A 23138-nucleotide genomic window follows, 5' to 3' on the forward strand; every position below is an offset into this window, starting at 1 on the left:
AACTCGAACCATTTCTATGCACGTTCTGAGTCTTTGGAATATTTCACAGGCTGTATTGTGTGTCTAGTGTTTTTAATGAATGAAGACAGCGTAATCATACGCTAGCCGGTTGTAACATCTGTAACTACGGTGGCCGTGAAGGTACGCACGTGTAGTCACAGTCGACCGAGAAAGAGTAGCCTATGAACTTTAATACACTTGTACTGTATCTTAATTATTATTATATATTTATGTATTTAATAATGTATTGACATACATACTTGTAGTGTAGTAAAATAAAGGGAGTAGATCAACCAAAATTAAAATAGTACTTGTTTCATCCGTTTGGAATAAAATAAAAATGATATAAAATATAAAAATAAATTAAAACATGAGACATAACTGAATTAAACTGACAATAAACTCGTTTCCTGTGGGAGAATGCAGCAGTACATGGCTTTGAATGACAGCATGGGTTGAAACATGCACTGTTACAAGTAAATCGATCTCGTTTCCGAGCACATCCTGTCATTTTCCTTTCGTTCAAACTCTGTCTCCGTGATGCCCGACTGTGAGCAGCTGGTGATTTGACTGACAGCAGTCCTGTGATCTCGCTTCATAAAGATGCATGTTGGCAAGAGGCGAGACAACAATAACAACCGGTTCTCAGAGGCTGCTGACGCTGCGAGGTGACGTGCTGTGACTGCGGTAACACTGCAGCGACTCTTGCACGAGTGCTGAGATTCAAATTATGGCTTTACATAAGCGGACTGATTCTCACTGGATCTATATTAGACACCGTTTTGTTGAGCAGACGCATGGTATTTCATTGAAAAGGAACCCGCTGTTTAATCACTGAGAATGAACCAGTTTGGCTTTGTCGGGAAAGTGTTGAAATATAGGCTACTTGTTTGCTTTCACTCAATTTGTGGCGTCCTACGGTTTAAAATGTCCGTCTCGCGAGTAAACCAGGTGGTCAGGTGCACTACTGTGACTAGTGGCGAATTTTATTCATCCCAGTGAATCGGATCTTTTGAATCGGTTCACTAAAACAATTCATTCAGATACTTTTTGAAGGTAACATCATTACAAGTGAATGGCTGCATCCCGAAATCACATAGGCTTACTTCCCTACTAAATATGTTAGTAGGCGAAAACCAGTATGTGACAAAAGAAGAATGTCAGAATTCACAGTTCTCATAAAAGCGTAGGCAAAAAGTACCTGGATGACCTACTACTGGTGAGATTCTGAAATGTGCATAGGCTACTATGGACACTTTACTATCCCATGAGGCCACAGGAGAGGATTTGTGAATGGCTGCGTTTGAAATAGCGATTTTGAGTAGGTACTTGTTTTGAATAAGTAATTAGGCTACTTCACAACCGCTAAAAAACTATGTTATATAGTATCCGTGTAAAGTATGAATGTAATCTAGACATACTACATTCACCATGTTGTCATTATCATGTGACCTAGTGTCAGTACTCTTTGCTGCACTGTCATTCATAAATCATCTCCCGTGGCCTCATGGGATAGTAAAGTGTTCATGGTAGGCTAGGCTATTCTTCAGATTTTTGCTGGAAGTAGTAGGTCATCCGGTCATCAATTCGGACATACTTCATTGGTCACATACTGTTTTTCGCCTATGTCATTTCGGATGCAGCCAAAGGCAGTGAAGCGATGCAACTGATGCTGGTAGGTCACATGATAATGAGAACATGGCGAATGTAGTATGTCCAGATTATATTAAAGGGGTGGTATAATGCCATTTTCACAAGATGTAAAATAAGTATCTGATGTCCCCAGTGTGTATGTGAAGGTTTAGCTCAAAATACCCCACAGATATTTTATATAGCATGTTAAAATTGTCACTTTTTGAGGGTGAGCAAAAACGCACCATTTTTGTGTCTGTCCCTTTAAATGCAAATGAGCTGCTGCTCCCAGCACAGGGAAGGCAACTTTTAGCCGGATTCAGACAAAAATGGAGAGAGACATGTAGGCAACATTTCTGAATGGTTATTTGATGAATTTATGTAGCTTATGTGACATCTTCTACATCTTGATTATCATATTCTGTCATGATAATCTATAATCGCGTTCCCGGGGGCGAGGCTTATGTCAATTTTAGGGTTAGTGATGTCACTAACCCTGGAGGAATGTCGTGTAGTCCCTACCATCTGTTTGTTGTAGTCCTTAAAGGATTAGTTCACCTTTAAAACATTTTTTGCTGATCATTTACTCACCCCGATGTGCGGCGATGTCATCCAAGATATCCATGTCTTTCTTTCTTCAGTTGAAAGGAAATTAAGGTTTTTGAGGAAAACATTCCACATTCCGTTTGTTATAGACCTTTCCAACGTGATGACGCAATGCGTGGCACATCTCAGAGATGGTACACGACGAGCATTTGTGGTTAAAAAGTATATACATCTTTTTTTTAGAAAATGACCGATCGTTTCGCAAGATAAGACCCTTTTTTCTCGACTGGGATTGTGTCGAGACTTTGAAGCTGCATTGAGACGGACATTTGAACCTTCTTTGAACATTGGTATAGTTGGTTGCAATTGAAGTCCATTCTGTGTAGAAAAATCCTGGAATGTTTTCCTCACAAAACTTAATTTCTTTTTGACTGAAGAAAGAATGACATGGATATCTTGGATGACATCGGGGTGAGTAAATTATCAGCAACACATTTTTTTTAAAGTGAACTAATCCTTTAAAAAACGATTTCTTTAAAAGAAAATATCTCCCTTTGCTTTGAACTTTGAGCGTCATGACTATGCAGATGTTCATGCTCAAACAGCAACATTACACACTAACTAAAGTTAAAAAAGTGAAATCAATCAACCACCCCTTTAATACTGCACACATATTTATACTATAGAACATAATTTTTTAGCAGTCACATAGTGATTACTTATTCAAAATAAGTAAAAAGAGAGTATGTGATTTCAGATGCAGTCTTTTGTGAATTATGAGTGAGTTATTGAATCCTTTACATTTTTTATTTATTTTTTTATTAAAGATGTGCATGCCTACAAATCTAACATGCTCCATAGTGTTTAAGCATCTTCTCCACAAATGACAACTTCAGAGATGTTTAAATTATTGCTCCATTTTGGAGAGAGAAAAAACCTGATGAATTTGACCATCAAATTCATAATAAAACACGAATGCATAGGCTATAGTAACCTGAAATTGTATTCCTATAAGTCAAAGAATAGGTCTATAAATCATTATGATAAATGAAGACAAAATCCATCCAAAGATTCAGAGTAAACAGCCAAGATCAGTGAGTTGTTCAAAAGATACGACGTTCCACATATGTTTTAATAATTCCATATCATCATAAAACATTAATACAATTTTTAAAAACAAGTATTGTATATGATGAACGTTGAGGACAACATTCATATCAAAGATATCCAAGAAAAATATATTCACATATGAAAAAGGAAGAATAATACGTGGTGTATAATCAAAATAAAGACGAGGAATGTAATTCTTTGTAACTTAAGTGTCCATGTTTCTGATTGCTTCGCGGCTTGAAAGTCCTTGTAAGGTTTCAAAACAAACCTTCATGTCAGCCTTGAAAAGCGTGATATCCTTTCAGACCGTTAACATTTGTGAATGTAAAACTTACCACGGTCTGCACATTTGAACCGCATGTTGCCACCTTCCTGCGTGACGTCAGTCCAGTTGTTTTGGGTCGTTCGACCAATCGGAAGCGCGCTCGCACTTCTACAGAAGCCGATGTGGGTCCATCCTCGCGCCAGCTTTTATCCTCCGTTCCTCATCACAACGCCCCCTCGGTAGGGTGCATGAACGGGGCTCTGCTTTAATCAGCAGCTCTGACATGGAAACCCCATTGCAGTTGCAGAACGATTTCTATCCAGAGCAGCAGCAGCACCAGCACCAGCACTACTGCGGGCGGGAGGAAGAGCGCTCCATCCGGCACTGCACCTGCAACAACTCCTCCACCTGCGAGGATGCGAGGAAAAGCCAGCATTCGCACGGGACGCCGCTGGGAACTTTAAGGACACCGTCCGTCTCATCTTCAACCAGGCAAGGCGCTCAATACAGCGAGTTCACGCCTTCTAGTCATGGTAGTTCATCCAGACATCATCATCATCACCACCACCATCCTCCTCACCGCGAGCTCAACCGGCAGCAGATTCGGGGCAGTCCGGCCAGCAGCCACAGAGAGAGTAACTCTTACACCCAAATAACCATGAGCAGCTGCAGATACAACGGCGGCGTGATGCGGCCGCTCAGCAACTTGAGCTCGTCCCGCAGAAACCTGCACGAGTTTGACTCGGAGTCCCAGCCACTGCAGCCAGTCTCTGCGGCGGACGCGTCCGACACGCTCGCCTCCAAGCCGGAGAACAACTCCACCACCCTCATGCCTTACGCTACGGGGGACGGAGGAGGAGGAGGGGGAGGAGGAGGGGGTGGATGTAGCCACAGCGGGAGCAAATCGGGCAAAAAGAAGAACCAGAACATCGGACAGAAGCTCGGGCACAGGAGGGCCTTGTTTGAGAAAAGAAAGCGACTGAGCGACTACGCGCTCATCTTTGGGATGTTTGGGATCGTGGTGATGGTCATTGAAACTGAACTCTCGTGGGGAGCCTACGGAAAGGTGCGTAACTTAATAGTCCCCAAATCCTGCAGGTTACCCCCTCATCTAGGTCAGAATTCATTAAGACGAGTCTGCCTGCTGGCGAGCGAGCGAGCGAGGGAAAACTACAAGTTTGGAAAGTGGATATGTGAAGAACTGTGGCAAGGTCACGTTTTCTGGACAACGTTTTGCTTTGCTTTGGCATTCTATCCCTATGGATTCTATTTAGTTCCACTTACAAAAAAACTGTTTTATAAAAAAAAAAAAATCTCTTTTATTCTCCTCCAATTAAATTCACGTTTCTTTTATGAATTACACATTTAAGCTAAACTAAAATAGTCTCACGATGTCATAATAAATATCAGCACTAAGTTGGATAGCTCAACCAATCAAATTGCTGGTAGTTGAAACTCAAATTCTTAAGTAATAAGTCAGGCTACCTATCCTCAATTTTACAGTCAATTGTAGACCCTTCTTCATGGACTTTCTGTAGTATAAATGTGTTATTCATTTCTAAATGGATTTATATTATATACTATAAATACTTAAACCAATTAAATAATTGTAATATAGTTGATGCCTCTATCTATAAAAGTCCCAAAGAGGATATGCATTACTGCAATTCAATTTGGCACATAGTTGCCAAATGACAACATTTATACATTCTCAGTTTACATCTATATATTCTATTGTAAAACAATATTTTTTACAAAAACAGTAATTTAACTACATCTGAAAGAAATGTACAGAGTGAGTTATATCAGCATGGTAAGGGAAACCCCAGGAAAATCAACAGTCCTGTGCTGTGTCTTAAAACAGCATAATATTGTTTTTGATAATGGTGTCAAATGTGCTTGCATTAGTTCTTATGTTGTGATACCATTTTCAAAGTCAAATAATCATAAAAAAAACAACATTGTATTGTGTTGCTGTGATATTCTTTACAGGATTAACCAATATGCAATCATAGTGTATGTTTAAACCGACTAATCCAAATGAGCTGATTTGTCTTTTTCTTCTTTTTTTCCAGGAGTCACTGTATTCTTTAGCCCTAAAATGCCTGATAAGCCTTTCTACAATCATTCTCCTTGGGTTGATTATCATATATCATGCCAGGGAAATCCAGGTAACTTACTCAAATACTGTTTTTTTGTGTGTGTCAAATTGAGTGCTTTTATGCCTTTTTGCTGTTATGAGAGTCAGTGAGTTTCTTAACACATTCTCTCCTCCAGACTAATGCTTAACACATTGCACTTGAATGATATCCATTACCGTTGGATTACAATCGGATTATCTTCAATAGCACACTGCATCCTCTCCGTTTCCCACTGGGTTAATCGAATCATGCCATGAAATCCTGTCAGTGACTTGTTGACCTGGCTAAAACAGTAGCTGTTCACAGTTTATTAGCTAGCTGAATAGACAAGACCTGGTTGAATTCCCTGTAAAGTATGTTGAGTGTTTATTAATCTTCATAGAATCGTTTTAGAAATCTACCAGAGCATAACATGAGATTCATAGTCTATTACCTGTGTTGATTATGGACTTGCACTTGCGCTTTCTCAACAGAAATATAATTTATAGATTAGGTAGAAGCTTTCAGTACAATGTCTCCATATTGTTATTAGTAAACGCTAAAATCTGCACTTGAGGCGGTTTTTTGCCCATATTTGTTGAGAGAAAGAACTTCACTTGAGGGTTGTAGTACTTGGAAAGCACTCAGTCTTATGACCTTGGATCAGTGAATTGTTGTATTACTGTATTACTGGTGAACTTTATGCAACTCAGCATCTATATCTCCTCTGTAATGCATTTCTTTGCATTAAGTAATGCATTAATAACAAAAGATGGCATTTATCCTGTGCTGATGAGAATGAGATACTGTCAATTTCTGAACAGTCTCCGTGATGTTTCTTAAAATACTCTGCAGCCAGGGAAATGTGGCATCAAAGATTTATTAGATTTATTCCACTTCTTTCTTTTTCGTTCTTTCATGTTCATGCTTTCAGAGTTCACATGGTCATATGAAATCAGGATATTTGAGATTGGCTTTTAAAACTGATTTGTAGGCCTGGGAGACGAATACAATTATTAAAATGAATACAATTAATTAATTAATAAGCAAATTATATTACAAATCATATTAAAATCATAAATTAACTAAATAATAATTCACATAACAAAAGTCACTCTTTATGTGCGCTATTAAACAAACCATATCCAGTTGTCAAAAGTGTGGGAACCCTGTAGGAATGATTTATTCATTTATTATTATTTCATTCAACTTTCAAACTATACAAATATCTCATTCAAGTTGAATCGGACAGGCTTATTATGAAGTGAAACCATGTGTGGCTTTTCCAATAAGGAAATATCACTGTTAATTTCTTGTGGGATGGACAGATTAGCCCAAAGGATTTAATAACAGAGGGCCATGTCAATTTCACATTGATTAACATACGTTTATTGCCGGGGGTTTGAATTTCATGTCCGTAAAAGCTTTATTTATTCATTTTTTGTTTCAAATAAGGACTTTTTTACTGAATTATTATATATATGAATGTTTGCATATTGCATACACTCATACAGGGTTTTTTTTTGGGGGGGGGGGGTATTGCCCATATATATTTTCACTAGCTGATGAGAATGTTATTTATTTATTTTTATAAATAAGCTGTAGCTGTCGTACCGTAGTGGATATATTGGTTTTGAGTGATACTTGCGTTAATGGCTAAATATATAAATTAGGCACTTAGATAAGGCCAAGGAGCGCCAATAAGCTTGTACTGCCAGTAAGTACATAGTGCCAACAAGATTGTAGTGCTATTGGCAGAACGGAGAAAGTGTTATTAGTTAATAGTGTGCGTGTTTTTGTGTGTGTGTTTTTTTGAGTCACATGTTCAAAGGCATGACATAGGATTTCAGTTAGTGACAAGGCTGCAGCATTTTGGACAATTCTCCCCCCCAAAAAAAAAAATCATCATTTACACACCTTAAAGTAATTATTCTGTAGCAGAACAAAAGATATTTTGAGGAATGTTCACGCTGCTTCTTTACATAGAGTATAACTAAATTACCATAAACGTGCATACAACTACTATCAAAGCTTAGTTGTGCATGTATGTATATTAGAAAACTGTGCATCAAGACACCAGGTTTGACATCATACGTTTGATGGGACATCATAAGAATATTGAGAATATACATCATATGGACTACTTTTATGTACGCTCTTTTTGTCATTTTTGGAGCTTCACAGCATCCATCCCCATTCACTTTTAATTGGAAAAGAACAGCATGACCATTCTTCAAAACGTCTCCTTGAGCGTTCCACGGAAGGAAGAAAGACTTACAGGTTTGGAGCAACATAAGGGTGAGAGAGAATTTTCAGTTTCCAGTCAATTATTCCTGTAAAGCTCACATTGCGGGTAAAGTCAAACCTTTTGCCGTAATGTAGTTGACAATGACTAATGGCCTGAGAAGGCCATAAGAAAGATAAAATGATAGACAAAATTAAGATTCAGGCATCATTTACTCACCCTCAGGTTGTTCCATGTATGAGTTTCTTTCTTCTGCTGAACATAACAGAAGATAATCTGAAGGATGTCGGTAATCAAACAGTTGATTGACTTGCATAGTATTTATTTTCCGTTCTATGGAAGTCAGTGTGGCCCATCTACTGTTCGGTTACCCATATTCTTCAAGATCTATCCCTTTAAATTTGACTTGTGAAGTTGCTCAATTAGACAGTTTCTGCGGTGTGATCCAGCATGACTTCAGGGTTTTTGATGGGCTGGGAGTCAAAACAAGAAGAAAATACATTGACCTTCAACAGGGATGGAAAAACTTCGAATTTGCCAAGACCGCAGGCGATGAACAGCCCTCCACCTGAGATGTCAAAGAGCCATGTTGAGATTTCCTCACTGTGGCCATTGATGTGGAGGCAATTAGGTGTTGTTGGCTTGAGAGGAATGAGAATAACGATGCAATATGATGACAATAAACCAGACGATCTAACTTGGGCATTAAAAAAGTCTTGCGGCTGATGACCTCTGTGGCACTGATGAAGAGGATGCAGGGTGCAGAAAGTGGACCTTAAGTTTTTAACTTTCTGTTAACTAGTGTTAAAAAAGAGAAGTCTGTCATCATTTACTCCCCGTGATGTTGTTCTTCCCCTATGTTATTTTATGTCTTTCCGTGAAGCGCTAAAAGGAGATGTTTGGCACAATGTTTAAGCTGCTCTTTTCCATAAAATGGATGTAGATAATGACTGATTTTCTGCTGCCAAAAAGTAGTACATGCTGGCTGTAACACCAAGCTCATGGGTTTAATTCCTAGAAAATACAAGCACAGAGGAAATTTATATCGGTTTGCCCAATCCATGTATTTCACGGATGAATAAATATGGCTTTGAAACAACATAAATGACATACATTTCATTTTGGGTTTGCACTGTTCCTTTAATATAATAATGCTTGTGCTCTGCGTACAGATGTTTTAGAAGTTCAATCTAACACATCAAATTGTCACAGTATATATAGAAGCATATATAAGGTGTTTTTGTACATGTCTGTGTGACGTGTACATGAAACAAAATCACTGTTTTGTAATATGCATGCAAATCCCCCCCGTAAAAAAAAAGCCATTAAGAGCCCTGGCTCTGCAACCATAAATGCCTGAGCAGTTTTATTACTTTTCACACTGTTGAATTATTACGGCGTGTATTCATGAGCCAGTTGCGCTCTGTAATATTTAGGGCCCACAAGCCTCTGAGGGACATCGATCATGGGAATGCTTTACCTGAAAAATGTGCCTTTCCGAAGGTACCAGCCGGGGCCCTGCCCATTAGAAATACATGCACATCATTGCCATATTGATAAGAAATATAGGCTAAGTATTTCATTCTTTTAAGTAATGACCTTCATTTGCAGCAGTTATATATGATTGTTAGCTGCAAGTGAACCACGAATCACTTGTGTGTTTAACACGACGTATTACACGTGATGAATGCACGTGAGCAGCGCTGATGCACTATAGGGGATGTGCACTACCTTTTTCTGTGACAACTAAACTCTACCCGAGACGACTGCCGAGTGTCACGTATCCATCCTTCACCACTGACCCCTGAGTTTTCACTGAGCTGGATTACAGCATAGATATTATGAGATTCAATTAGAAGCTTCTTGTTTTTATTAGATTCATTTGAAACAACAGCTGATTTAATTTAAACTGTATTTGTTTATTCAATTAATTTGAGACAACTGCTGATTTAATTTAATTTAATTGTTTTATTTAAAATTCTAGAGCATATGAAAACTTCAGATGGAATTCTCTAAGTCAGTCTAACGTTTTTATAATAAAAAAATCATACATTTTTATCATGTATAGGTTTCTACCCAAGTACAGGCGTTTCTGAATGGGCTGAGGCTGGGATTTAGTGAGTTTGAAGTGAACGTATTTGATGAACATATACTATGTGCGGAGAGCATTCACTCAATATTAATATCTCATTTTTGACAGAGGTGGCTTTTAGAGGCTTTGCATCGGATGTCTTCATATATACGGTAACGTAGCTCAGAGAAATTTAAGGTTTTATCATTTTAACATAAAACAAAATTGTCAATTGAAGGTATTTACTGTACATTCAAATTCAGTTCAAGGTATAGGATCTACAATCCCTTTAATAATGTATTTTTTTTTTATTTAAAATGATAAAGAGAGTTACAGTTTATTAAAATAAGAAACCTCCATCAGTGACCCATGCGTTTTCTCTGAGCGAAATAACAGTATGGATTAAGATTAAACTAAGTATTATTTACTTTTAATTGAATTCATTTAATGTGACATGACCAGTGCCTTTTATATTATATGATTTTATTCTATACATTTTGAATTTAATTCACTAGACACACAGAGGTCAATTGAGTTACCTTATAAAACAACAGCTGTCATCGTTTACTGACGGCATTCAATTACACAAATGCAAACTCTGAAAGCATGCGGGTCCTTCTTCAAAGAAACTTGAAAGCTGAAAGCAACCTACAACTGAGGATTTACTTAGCAAAAGTGGCCTCTTAGGACCCACTTTGATATCATAAATTAACCATTGCATTAATTTGTAATTGGGCTGAACCTCTCTACCTAATTCTCTAATGAGACTGAGCGATTTCTTTTCTTAGCGACAAGATATATGTTCCCATTCTCTACATTACACAGATTAAATATTGAGCCATGCTCCATTAGTTATATTGAGCTCTTCTGAAACCAGTAACCAACCCCTGCTGCCTACTAGACAGACGGATAGCACGAAGGCAGACGACCTTTTGTCCGTGCCCTTGTCAAGGCGAAGTGTCAACAGGAGCACAAAGCACCAAGCTAAGAGCCCTGTATGGACACGTGTTTAATCGATTATTTTGTTGTCTTTGTGTTTTAACAGAGTTCAGGTCTGGTAAGGCAACAGTGAGTGCGGTTGCTTCAGAAGAGCCATCGACCTTGCATTGCGCTGATCAGTTTAGGCCGTTTTTTATTGCGGTTTTCATTAATCCACATGCTCTGCCAAAGTCAGCCTTGCATCCATCATTCCACTGAGCGCTGTATCTCACGCTGTATTAGAGGAGCCCGGGGGTGATGGAGCTACCACTACAAATCTACCTGCAGCCTTTCATACGAGAATAGAAACGCGTCAAAAGTAAAATTATATAAATACTGAGTCTTCAACTAAATCGTTTTATAATGTATTTGTAAATTATTTAATTGTACATTATACACAATTAAACTGCTTAGTTTAGTCAAACAATTTCTATTTCATTACTAGTGATACAATTCCTTTTATAAAAGCTATGCAACAGTGTAAACGTCATATTAAATGACAAAAATATATGTACTACTGTACATATTATAGATATATTAAAGATATAATGTATGTGTATTTGTGTTCAAAATACTGTTCAAAATATGTTCAAAGAACATTACAACAAGAAATTACAATAACAGTTATTTAAAAATAATCAAGGTATGTTTTTCAGTAAAAAGAAACAAAAATCCTATTTTTTTATTTATTTGTCAGCATTATATGTATATTCATACAGTGTGTGTGTGTGTGTATATATATATATATATATATATATATATAAACATTTTAATATATGAAAAGTACCACATGAATGTTTTTGCGTGACAATGTAAGCGAATCATTAAAGTGAGTTGAGTTCTGCATTGAAACATTGAAATGGACAGTTTGTAAATGTAAATGAATCATTCTAATGCTGTTTTACTGCAAAAGCATAACATTAATAAAATATTATATTATATGATTATATATGTTAAGTTTTAATTCTTAGGTATTGCGAAACTTTATAAAAAAAATAATAATAATAATTGTCAGAAAGAAATATTTTTCAAAACCCCTACAGAATACTAAAATTCATCTTCATGCTTTAACAGAAGGGAATAAATCTGCAGTTGGCGGTTTTTTGCTCAATTATTGTTTTCATGATTATTTTTTAAAAGCTTTGAGGCATGAAGTGTTTTTTTTTTCTGTGCGAATGAATCAAGATTTTTAGTGATGACAAGTAAAGCAAGCATTCCTATTAAAAATTGTCATACCCTGAAATAATTGTCATTGAAAAAAATTTAGTTTCAAAAGCCCTAAAAATACCAATCCATTTTTACTAAAAATCAAAAAAAATCTAAAATGATCATTTTCATGATTATTTTTCTATATTTTTGCACTTCTGCTTTGCCTTGGTTGAGTTAGCCGCCGCAGTCACGCTCTCGGACTTGTTGAGGTTATCTGCTCGACCCTTAGCTGTTGTAACCAGGCCGTTACATGTGCCCCTTCCCCTCTGTTGTCAAATTCAGCATTTTTCCATAACTACCTGCTCAAGCACTCCGTTGGAATATTGGATGCTTGAAGGTGAAGCACCCTTGAGTATTGTATTGCAGGTCATCCATTACCATAATTGGTTTTACCTACCAAGTAGGTTTCCTTACCTAACCCATTTTAAATGTTTAATTGCTCCGTTTTGAAGCTAGCAAGTTAAAAGCGGTGACCTGACGACATGTTTTGCCCATATGAACAAAATTAAAGCTTCACGCTTTTCATCCTTTGTGCAGGCTATGTGGTTTGTTGGTTGTTGTTGTTGTTGTTGCTAAGTTTTGAGTAAGACAGCGTCTGTCACCGTTCAGAAAGGCAGCTTGTGTTTCGCTGTCTAAGTTACACTCGCACGGAAAGTCGAACAACAGCCTAAACGAACAGACAGGCTGGTTAATGTTACAGCATCTCTGGCAATTGTCAGGCCTTTTAAGACAGTTGATGTGTCTTATCTGGTCTAAAATCTCCCTTTCTTCTGGCCTTCCGTGAGTCGGTGTAGATGAGAATGTCCAAAACAAAACTTGATTGGGTTTGATCTATTTTTATGTTTGGGAGCATCCCGTATTTTTGATGTTATTTTGATACTTTGGAATTGGAGTATGCTGTAGGAGTGTGTGTTTTTATGTTTGCATGAGCGTCGTATGAATATGAGGGATTAGTGTCGTATTTTGAGGCTGTGTGATTCATGTGACTAACATGTGTAGGTGGGACTACAAGGGTCTAAAATGGAGATGTTCATTTTGTCATTAGTCTTTGGGCTAAAAAAAAAAACATACTAAAAGCTTTCAAGCGTGAAGGGTTTATTTCCTGTGCGAACGATTAAAAATTTTCTAGTGATGATCGCTAAAGCAAGAGTTACTATCACCATTTATTATTATTGCTCATCTGGGAAAAAGAGCTCAATGTTTTGCAATTTTCCAGCCTTTTTTTAATATTCAATCTCAATATGTATGTATTTGCTATAAAAAAAATTGTATTCCATTGGGTAAACATCATTTCAACTTGTAGCCAAGTACATTTAAATATATTTAATGTAAAAAGTAAACTACAGTAAAAATAAAAAAAAGAAGAAGAATGATATAGCCTATAATCATTTTCATTAAGGGCCTTTATGCACAAAAAATAGTATTTTGGCAGGATCATTCATTATAAGTTTCATACATTTTGGTAAATATGTAATAGGTGAATATTGCTGTTGTTTTTTTGCACATATTAGAGCTTAAAGGGCCTAAATAAATTAATTTCATTTTGAGTTATGAATCAATTCGCTGAAATGGACAGTTTGAACTGATTAATGGAAATGAATCAAACTTGCCAAACTCTAATGTTTTTGCTATACAAAACATAAAAGTAAAAGTATATCTAAAATATATTTTATATTTGCAGCAAAATCATTACTTTGTCTCTGTTACAGACGTCAATACCTCAAATCGTGCAGTTTGTTGAAGAAAGGAATGCTAGCAAGAAACCTCACAGAATGCCCTAGCAACCACCTAGCAACCAGCCAGAACATCCTAGCATAGCAAAGTGCCAATAACTACTCAGAAGTTATTAGCAACATTATAGCAATGTGCTGGCAGTCACTCCAACACCCTTTTGTACGGTCAAGCACCATTTAGATTAATGTTTTAATGTATTATCACTGAATATACCGTATGATCCGGGTTATTAATCTGATTTGCCTTCAGAAGTGGTGCTGCTTTTCTTAATGAGGAATTTAGAGATTAGCAATTCAGTCTAAATCAAGGTTATTTGGCAGGGTGTCAGTTACAATTTTCATTATTCTTTTGCCAGGTTTTATTTGATTCATTCAAACATCACCAGATACTGTGGATCCAGCAAACCAGGCTGAATAAATAAGTGACCATAAATGTGATTAAACTGTCCAGGCGTTAAGGTTTTATACATGTGCTATACTACGCGAGGGGAAAACCACAGGACATCACTGAAGCAAGCTCTTAACGCCTCAAGCAAGAGTCATATTAAAGAGTAATTCAGTTACGCACCGCATAAACCCATTACTCGTGAAATAGCCTGGTGCTGTGAGAAGGCAGGAAACCCGTTTGCACATATTGCATCAGGGGTTCATCATTTGCGCCTTTTCTCATATCAGATGGCCACGGTCTCGTTGGATAAAATCTGTCAGCCGAAGCCTTTGAATTGTGCTGACTGCACCACTCTGGTGAAATATCTCTCGCTGATGTTGACTGTCGGGTACCTCGAGGTGATTGAATGCACAGGATGAAACCGCAGATGATCGGCACAGAACGGCAGGGAGGGCAGGGATCTGACGGTTGAGCGCAACAGACTGGTTTCCGCAAGTGAAATACCATTCACTATCTCAAAAGAGAAGTAGATTTTGGACGATAACAAATAAATCTTTCAAACCTCAAGACAGACCTACTGTGTCAAGATCAGTGTGATCTTTCAACTTCATTTTTGAAGAATTCCTAGTGAAGAACTGCACTCTCCATAATGCTGAAAGGACCTCGACCAATTAAAGGGATAGTTCACACAAAAGCCATCCTAGGTTTATATGACTTTCTTCCTTCAGCCAAACACAATCTTGAGTTATATCAAAAAATATCCTGGCTCTTCCAAGCTTTATAATGGGAGTGAATAGTGACTAGTGATTTTGAAGCCCAAAAAAGTGAATCCATGCATCATAAAAGTAATCCATACGGCTCCAGGGGGTTTATAAAGGCTTTATGAAGCGAAGCAATGCGTTTTTGTAAGAAAAATATCCGTGTTTATTATTTTATAAACCGTAATCACTAGCTTCCGGTAACGTCCATTCACGAGTTCACGAGAGTCGAGTTCCGGCGTATGACGTAGGATGCGGGCGTAGCATTTAAGCTTAGATGAGAGGAGACGACTCTCGCGGTTCAAACAAACAGGGCTGGGCAACAAACTCAAGCTCCTCCAACATTTCTCTTTAAAAATTCTTGATTTAAGGCCCGTTCACACCAAGCACGATAACTATAAAGATAACGACAAAGATAACTATATATGCGTCCACACCAACGAACGATAACGGTCTTTTTATTCTAAGCACGCGCGCGCGCGCGCCCCATTTTAAATGCGCGAGACCTTTAAATTAGAATGGATTCTGATTGACTGTCAGTGTTTTAGCGTTTGACAGCTGAAAAAAAATCGTTCTGAAAGTGATCCCAACGATATCGTTCCTCATATCTTTATCGTTATAGTTGTGGTGTGAACTCTGTTATTCTTTAATATGGAGAACGATTTTTAGAATTATATCTTTATAGTTATCTTTATAGTTATCGTCCTTGGTGTGAACGGGCCTTTAGACTTGTAATTCGTGACCGGTGGTTTGTTTTGCTCTGTCCTCTGCACTTCCGCGTTCATCAATGCGTCAGGTCAGAGGTCACTCTTCCGACAGAGCTAGACTTGAGTACGGAAGCCAGTGATTGTAGTTTTTAAAGGTAGAAATATGGATATTTTTCTTACAAAAACGCATTGCTTCGCTTCAGAAGGCCTTTATTACCCCCCTGGAGCCGTATAGATTACTTTTACGATGTATGTATGCGCTTTTTGGGGTTTTTTCAAAATCTCTGTTAATATTCACTCCTATTTTAAGCTTGGAAGAGCCAGGATATTTTTAGATATAACTCTCTCTGATTATGTTTGGCTGAAAGAAGAAAGTCATATATACCTAGGATGGCTTGAGGATGAGTAAATCATGGGATAATTTTCATTTTTGGGTGAACTATCCCTTTAAGGCACCCACACACTCCAAGGTAATCGGGTCGATTTTGGGCCCAATTCTCCCCTTCTGACAATCCTAGGTAAAGTCCTGATTATCAGGATGGTTCTACAGATTATCTTATCAGATTTTCCTATGGTGTGAGGCAGGGCTGCCAACTCTCACACATTCAGCGTTAGAAGCACTCAATTGACACTGTTCTCTCACGCCGCACGTCCATATCCTCACGCTGACAGACAACACAGAGCAGGTTATTTTTGATTCATTTGATTTCTTATGTTTGATGCACATGTTTTTATTGAAAGTGATGTTGCTGTTGATATTAAACTATATAATTCTATGTAAAGCACTTTGAACTGCATTTTATGCCTGAAAAGTGCTATATGAATAGTTTATTATTATAATTATTATTTTGATATGAAACAAAGTGTCAATTTAATTATGAAATTCAAACAATGAATGTGGTTTTGGCACTCCTTAATGTGGTGTGACAGATGACTGAACCGATCATCCCTTCCTCTTTACTACTAGTTATAGCATGAAATAAACATGAATGAACATCAGAAGGAATGTTGAAAGATACAGCTTACTGAAAAGTATCAGTTATCTCCTGTAATCGCTCAATCAGTGTTTCAAAATTAATATGTACTGTACATGATATATCCCAATTAATTGATATTGAAGCGAATCGAATCTAGATCGGATTTGTGAAATTTGTCAATACCCAGCCCTAAAACACAGAACCAGTCATTATACCATGTAAACCTAATGAAATTCTGTTACCAAATGTTTTGACAGTCACAATAAACTTCTTGTGATCCCAATAATTGTCACTCCAAGCTGAACTCAAAAGTTGGCAGTCCTGTGCGAGATGTGTAAAGAGTGATTGAATCATTGGGACCGACATGTTAAATATTTACGACCAGAAATCCTGTTGTGTGGGGAACCCCGAGGACAAACGTGCTCTGTAGATTGTCACGTGGAACGAAACGATACCAAATCAGAAAGCGAGCTAATGGAAGATGGAAGCATAACAATATCCACGACTTCATCCAAAACCTTTTTCTTTTTTTCCCTGCAAGTTTTCTGTAAAAAGCAGTCCAAACACTATTATCACTATTTCTTCTTGCTGGTCGTCCGCCATGTTTGTTTACTCTAAAGTCACGTTTGACTGCGAGAGATTTTGTGAGATTTCCAGTGTTCTCAGCAGGGACTCTGGTTGTTTGTGGATGAATCTGTTTGTGTGTGTTGTGCATCACATCACGGCGCTCCACACACACTAGAGGAACAAACCAGTTAAATTTATGACTTATTTATCATCATGTTTGTGGAAATATGTTAGTGTGGGGCAGCCTTTTAGATTAGTTACTTTCCATTCCCATGAAGCATTGCAAATGATGTAAAAGAGTTTACATGCTCCCAATACAAATGTTTGGTGCGGTAAACATTTTAAATTTGAATTGAACGGTAGTTAATGCGTCTGTTCTGTCTGACATGAAAATTAGCATGCCGTCAGTTGAGTACTAATCTCTGTTTTCCATTTTCCTTCTTTTCCATTGCACTGCGACTTAAACTGAGTTGTGCTTTTGGTCTTGTGCCTGGAGACACTGCTGCTACATAAAACTAGGACTTGGTGGCATTAACAAACAAAGTATTTTCCTAAGCTTCAGTGAATAGGAGATGAAGATATTGGCTCTCTTGTCTCTATACTCTTGTGTTTGGTGTTATTGGAAAAACACCATAGGGAATACAAAAATCTGAATGGCTGTTTGAAAACATGAAAATACTGTGTGACTTTGTTTTTTCTCCGTGTTAATCAATAGGCATACGTGTGTGTGTGTGTGTGTGTGTGTGTGTGTGTGTGTGTGTGTGTGTGTGTGTGTGTGTGTGTGTACTGTATATATTGTATATATCCTGTGGACGGCCACAGGAGTGGAAGTGGAAGGAGTGGCGGGAAAAGAACAAAGGAAAACAGGAACAAATCAAATCACAAACTGAAAGTCCAAACATACACTGACACATGACATAAAGTTACTCGTTTGAATCTTCATCTTCTGTGTCTATGTCTTCCTGTTACAAATATATATATATATATATATATATATATATATATATATATATATATATATATATAACACACATATATTATATAAACATAAACTTTTATGTTAGATGCGATTAATCGTGATTACTTGATTTGACAGCACTAAAAAGTGCATTCAAAAATCTGACCAAGTCTTCATTCCAAGCATTTGTGTTAGTGTGAGCTGGCCTTCGAACCTCGAACATATTTTTATATGTCTAAATATTTTGCAATAAACTTAAAATATATTGTTTTAGCCTTGAGTAAAAAAAAATCAGTAACTACAAGTGAATAGTGTTATATTTTACTGTTGTTTTTGATTCATTACATAATTTTGCTGTGACTTCTCATTCTAGGACTGCGCTGAAACATGATTTTGATCGATGATTTTAACGAACCAATTTTGAATCTTAATAGTGTGTACTTCTCTATTGTGACTTGTATCTGAGTGAAACGGCTTCTCAAACAAGAATAAATAAAAGGTGGGACTTGATTTCGTCCATGGGGAATTGATTGGATGGTTGTGGTTTGCTATTGGTGGATCTCATGTGAGTGACAGGTTGCCCCGCCCTCGTGCCAGTAAACACATCATCAGAGAAGAGAAGAGATGAGCTGCAAGAGGAATTTTTTAAGGATTTTTTAAAATTATGTAAAAATTATTTGAAAATGGGAAAATACTTGAGGAACCACGGCTGCTAAAAAAGTGATCAGTGAAATTTGCACTATTGAGAAGCAAATTTTTATATTATGGAAATATTTATGGGATTGGGAAGAAGGGGAAAGAGGGAGATTCTATTTAGCAAGAGTACAAAAAAGCAGTGTGGCTCCAGGGCCGCTGGTCAAATGGAGAGAAACCTGAGGGAAGCCTTTGAGTAACGCATCTTGGCAGAATCTGACAGGCCAAGGTTGTAAATACAGTCTAGTGGGGGAAATGATGTGCACTGAATAAATCCTTGTTGCTAAAGAAAAAATTACTTGAGGTGCAAAATTATTTGAGATATTTTTACTTATTTTCATAGAATTCTATTAAAAAAATTCTATATTACATAATTATTATTTAAAAATTAAATTAAAGTTTCTTACCCTATACTGTTTTACATTTCTGGAGGAACATAAAATGTTTTTTTTTTTTTTCTGCTTCTACTGCTTTGCTTTAAAAACTGTTTTTCTCCAAATAGCTATTCATGGTGGACAACGCCGCAGACGACTGGAGGATAGCCATGACCTACGAGCGCATCTTCTTCATCTGTCTGGAGATCTTGGTGTGCGCCATACACCCCATCCCGGGCAACTACACCTTCACGTGGACGGCGCGGCTAGCCTTTTCTTACGCCCCTTCCAAGACGGACGCCGACGTGGATATCATCCTGTCCATTCCCATGTTTCTCCGTCTGTACCTCATTGCTCGCGTCATGCTGCTGCATAGCAAACTCTTTACCGATGCTTCGTCCCGCAGTATCGGTGCCCTCAACAAGATAAACTTCAACACACGCTTTGTCATGAAGACCCTCATGACTATATGTCCCGGGACAGTGCTGCTGGTGTTCACCATTTCTCTGTGGATCATCGCCGCCTGGACTGTGAGGGCGTGCGAAAGGTGGACCACTTTGTTGCTCTGACAGTAGTTAATGATAATCGGTTTTCAAGATAAGATCTTTAAGTCAGACCTAAAATTGTATGAAAAAAATTGTGTGTATATATATATATATATATATATATATATATATATATATACAATTGATCTAATTTCTGAACTGAATTTATGAAGTCATGATAATTAATTGTATTATATATATATTTATATATACACACACACATATATATTAACTACAATTATTATCATTATCATGTTGTGAATAACATAGGTGACCTTTTTGGAATACACACTCACAATTACATATTAATATATATTTGTACAAAAAATTATAATTCATAGTTACTTGGTGATTTTTGGGAAAATTAATAATATATCAAGTTTTTCCTTTTATATTCCTATATTAATTATACAATTATCATGAATTCATGTTTCATTATATACAATTGTAATAATTCACAGTTACTAGGTGATTTTTACAAACTGAGATCTAAGTATCAAAATGTGTCATTTCAGAGAAAAACGATACTGTGCCTTTTTCTCAACCTGTTAAACCCTATGGAGTATCACATCTCTCACGTTGCAGACAGGTGTGCTGCGAAACCTTTTAAACTGCAGTTAAATAGCCTTGGAAACTGAGTCAATTGTGACCCAACAGTCTAGATCTCTCAATTAGCCAATTAAGTATTAGCTTACAGCAACAACAGCATGTCCAATACTCTGTAGTGGAGTCAACACTGCTTACATCTATAATGCCAGACAAATTAGCTACATTTTCATGGCTGATTGATTAACTTACAATTAAGTCAGTCAATGTATAGTAACTGTTGCTGTTTTTCTAATATGTCATTTAACATTTACTAGATACCATGACAACATGGATGTAACCAGCAATTTCCTTGGAGCCATGTGGTTGATCTCAATAACTTTTCTTACGATTGGATATGGAGATATGGTTCCTAATACATACTGTGGGAAAGGGGTCTGTCTCCTCACCGGCATCATGGTAAGTGGCGTATATCTGCGTAACACACCTTTTGTTTTTGACTCAGTGCTTAAGGCTGGTGTTTGTTTTGTCAGGGTGCCGGATGCACTGCTTTGGTGGTCGCTGTGGTCGCAAAAAAACTGGAATTAACCAAAGCCGAAAAACATGTACATAACTTTATGATGGACACCCAGCTGACAAAAAGGGTAAGTCTGAAATCCCAAATCTTAGCCTTATGTCACAGTTTATTCTTAATCCCCGCAAACCTGTGAAAATAATATCCTGCTTATGCAAAGTGGAAAATAAGATGCATTTATTAAATATAAACAAAATGTGTGAATTAATTTAATGTGACACTGCTCAAAATAAACAAATTCAATATATAGTTGATTTATAAGCTTTTTGAGAAGAAAATCATCAGTAATAATGTTTGGCCTGACAGAAATATGAGAAATAGGCTGGACATGTCAAGAAATAGGCTAAATATTCAAGGTTTCATTCTTCAAACATGGCTTACTTGGTTAGCCGGAAAAGCTTCTTAACATGAACTAGATATAAACCAAAGTTTTGAGTTCTCTGGACCAAATTGAAAGATTAGTCAATTAAACTAGCAGAGGATTAATCCTAATGCTGTGCCAATAGAGGGCAACTGTGGCCGTCCACTTTTCCAGCTGCCTTGCTTCCATAAGTATTTTTCCCATAGGGATTTCAAAAATATTTTTTATAAAAATGTATAAAAGTTATAAGCCATGAACCAAACCAAACAGCTATGAGGTGAATGAAAACAATATACACTTTGATTTGAAGCAAAAAAGGCAAAAGTACAAGACTGTATACTTTACAGCTTTAATGAGGGAAAGAACTACAGTCCCATGAAGCATTGCAAATATAAGGAAATATAGGCTGTGTCCGAAATAAAATTTAGTGAAGTAATTACTTCACTAAAAAAGTATGTTCTATATAGTATGAATGTGTGTAGTATGAATTTAATCCGGACATACTACATTCCCCTCGTTGTCATTATTTATCATGTGATCTACCAGCGTCAGTTGCGTCGCTTCACTGTCATTCACAAATCCTCTCCTGTGGCCTCATGGGATAGTAAGAATCTCGCCAGAAGTAGTAGGTCATCCAGGTAAGTTTTGCCTACTCTTTAGTACTGTGAATTCAGACATACTTCTTTTGTCACATACTCTTTTTCGCCTACTATATAGTAGGCAAGTATGCGATTTTGGATGCAGTCATAGAGAAACTGACTTGTCATTTGCAGTGCCTCATGGGAGTGGGTGGACGCTAAAGAGTTCTTTAAAAGTTATTTAAAGAGGATTTGTTTGATTCAGAATCATTGCAGACTCATGGGTAATGTAGTTTTTTCCACGTTCAACACAATTATTGAAAAAAAGTTTGAGTAATGCAGGTTGATGGTTTCAACAAAAGCATATACAATTGATTAAAAACTTAGTAGGTCACAGTAGATCTATCTTTTTAATGGTTTAAAGTTATTGTTAAAAAATCTGTTCCCCTATGGAGAAAACAAATGGGATTTTTACTTCTGGAATCTGACAGTTACACTCTACAGTGTTAGCAAAAGGATTGTTTTCAAACAGGTTTCCCAAGCAGTCTCCTATATGTTATATGCTGGTAAGGCTTGGTGAACCTCTATGGCGCCTTTTTTGACATTTTAGCAGCTCCTGTCCCTGACCCCCTGTCCCATTCACTTTTACTGCTTTAAAAAGAGCAGCTAGTTAGCTAACTCTAGTTATTTAGCTTGCTAGCAGCTAGTTAGCTTGTTTGATTGCTAGCAAGCTAACTATTCCAGTAGAAATCCCAGGTTTACTCTATACTAAAACATATTATGCAAATCAAGTAAGCCACGTTCAAACATCAGAGCCCAGGATGCCTTAGCTAACTGAGTGCTGAATGCTACAATGCTAACTCTCTCCCACAGGTGAAAAACACAGCTGCTAATGTTCTCAGGGAGACGTGGCTCATTTATAAAAACACCAAGCTGGTGAGGAAGATGGACCACGCCAAAGTCAGGAAACATCAGCGCAAGTTCCTTCAAGCCATTCACCAGTAAGTCAGACCTCTGGAGAGCCTTGAGGACTTCTCGCTGTGTCTGTTTTTCAGTGAGCGTTAAACGGTTCCAGCTCTGAATTGTTTGACACCTGTAGCCCAGTGTAGGAGCCGCTGATAATGGATTCATTTTTGTCGTGTTTGAATGGGTAAATCCGTTTGTACCGTATCTGTTTGGCTAATGTGAGATATTTAGTATCGC

The 23138-nt window shown here is 37.3% G+C and overlaps 1 protein-coding gene across 2 annotated transcripts in view; it reads left to right on the plus strand.

Annotated features, from left to right (window-relative positions):
* Positions 1-3727: 3727 nt before the first annotated feature.
* Positions 3728-23138, plus strand: part of kcnn2 (potassium calcium-activated channel subfamily N member 2) — a gene marked incomplete at its 3' end in the record, with an annotated part of 38400 nt that continues 18989 nt past the window's right edge. For both annotated transcript variants that reach the window (XM_081354069.1, XM_081354070.1), the window contains exons 1-6: positions 3728-4619; positions 5629-5724; positions 19460-19878; positions 20740-20881; positions 20956-21066; positions 22809-22936. In XM_081354069.1, coding sequence (XP_081210195.1) covers positions 3837-4619; positions 5629-5724; positions 19460-19878; positions 20740-20881; positions 20956-21066; positions 22809-22936 — 1679 coding nt within the window. In that variant the 5' untranslated portion in view covers positions 3728-3836. The remainder of the gene's footprint in view (positions 4620-5628; positions 5725-19459; positions 19879-20739; positions 20882-20955; positions 21067-22808; positions 22937-23138) is intronic.

The sequence above is a fragment of the Scardinius erythrophthalmus genome (assembly GCF_964197995.2).
Source record: "Scardinius erythrophthalmus genome assembly, chromosome: 23".
Lineage (NCBI taxonomy): Eukaryota > Metazoa > Chordata > Actinopteri > Cypriniformes > Leuciscidae > Scardinius > Scardinius erythrophthalmus.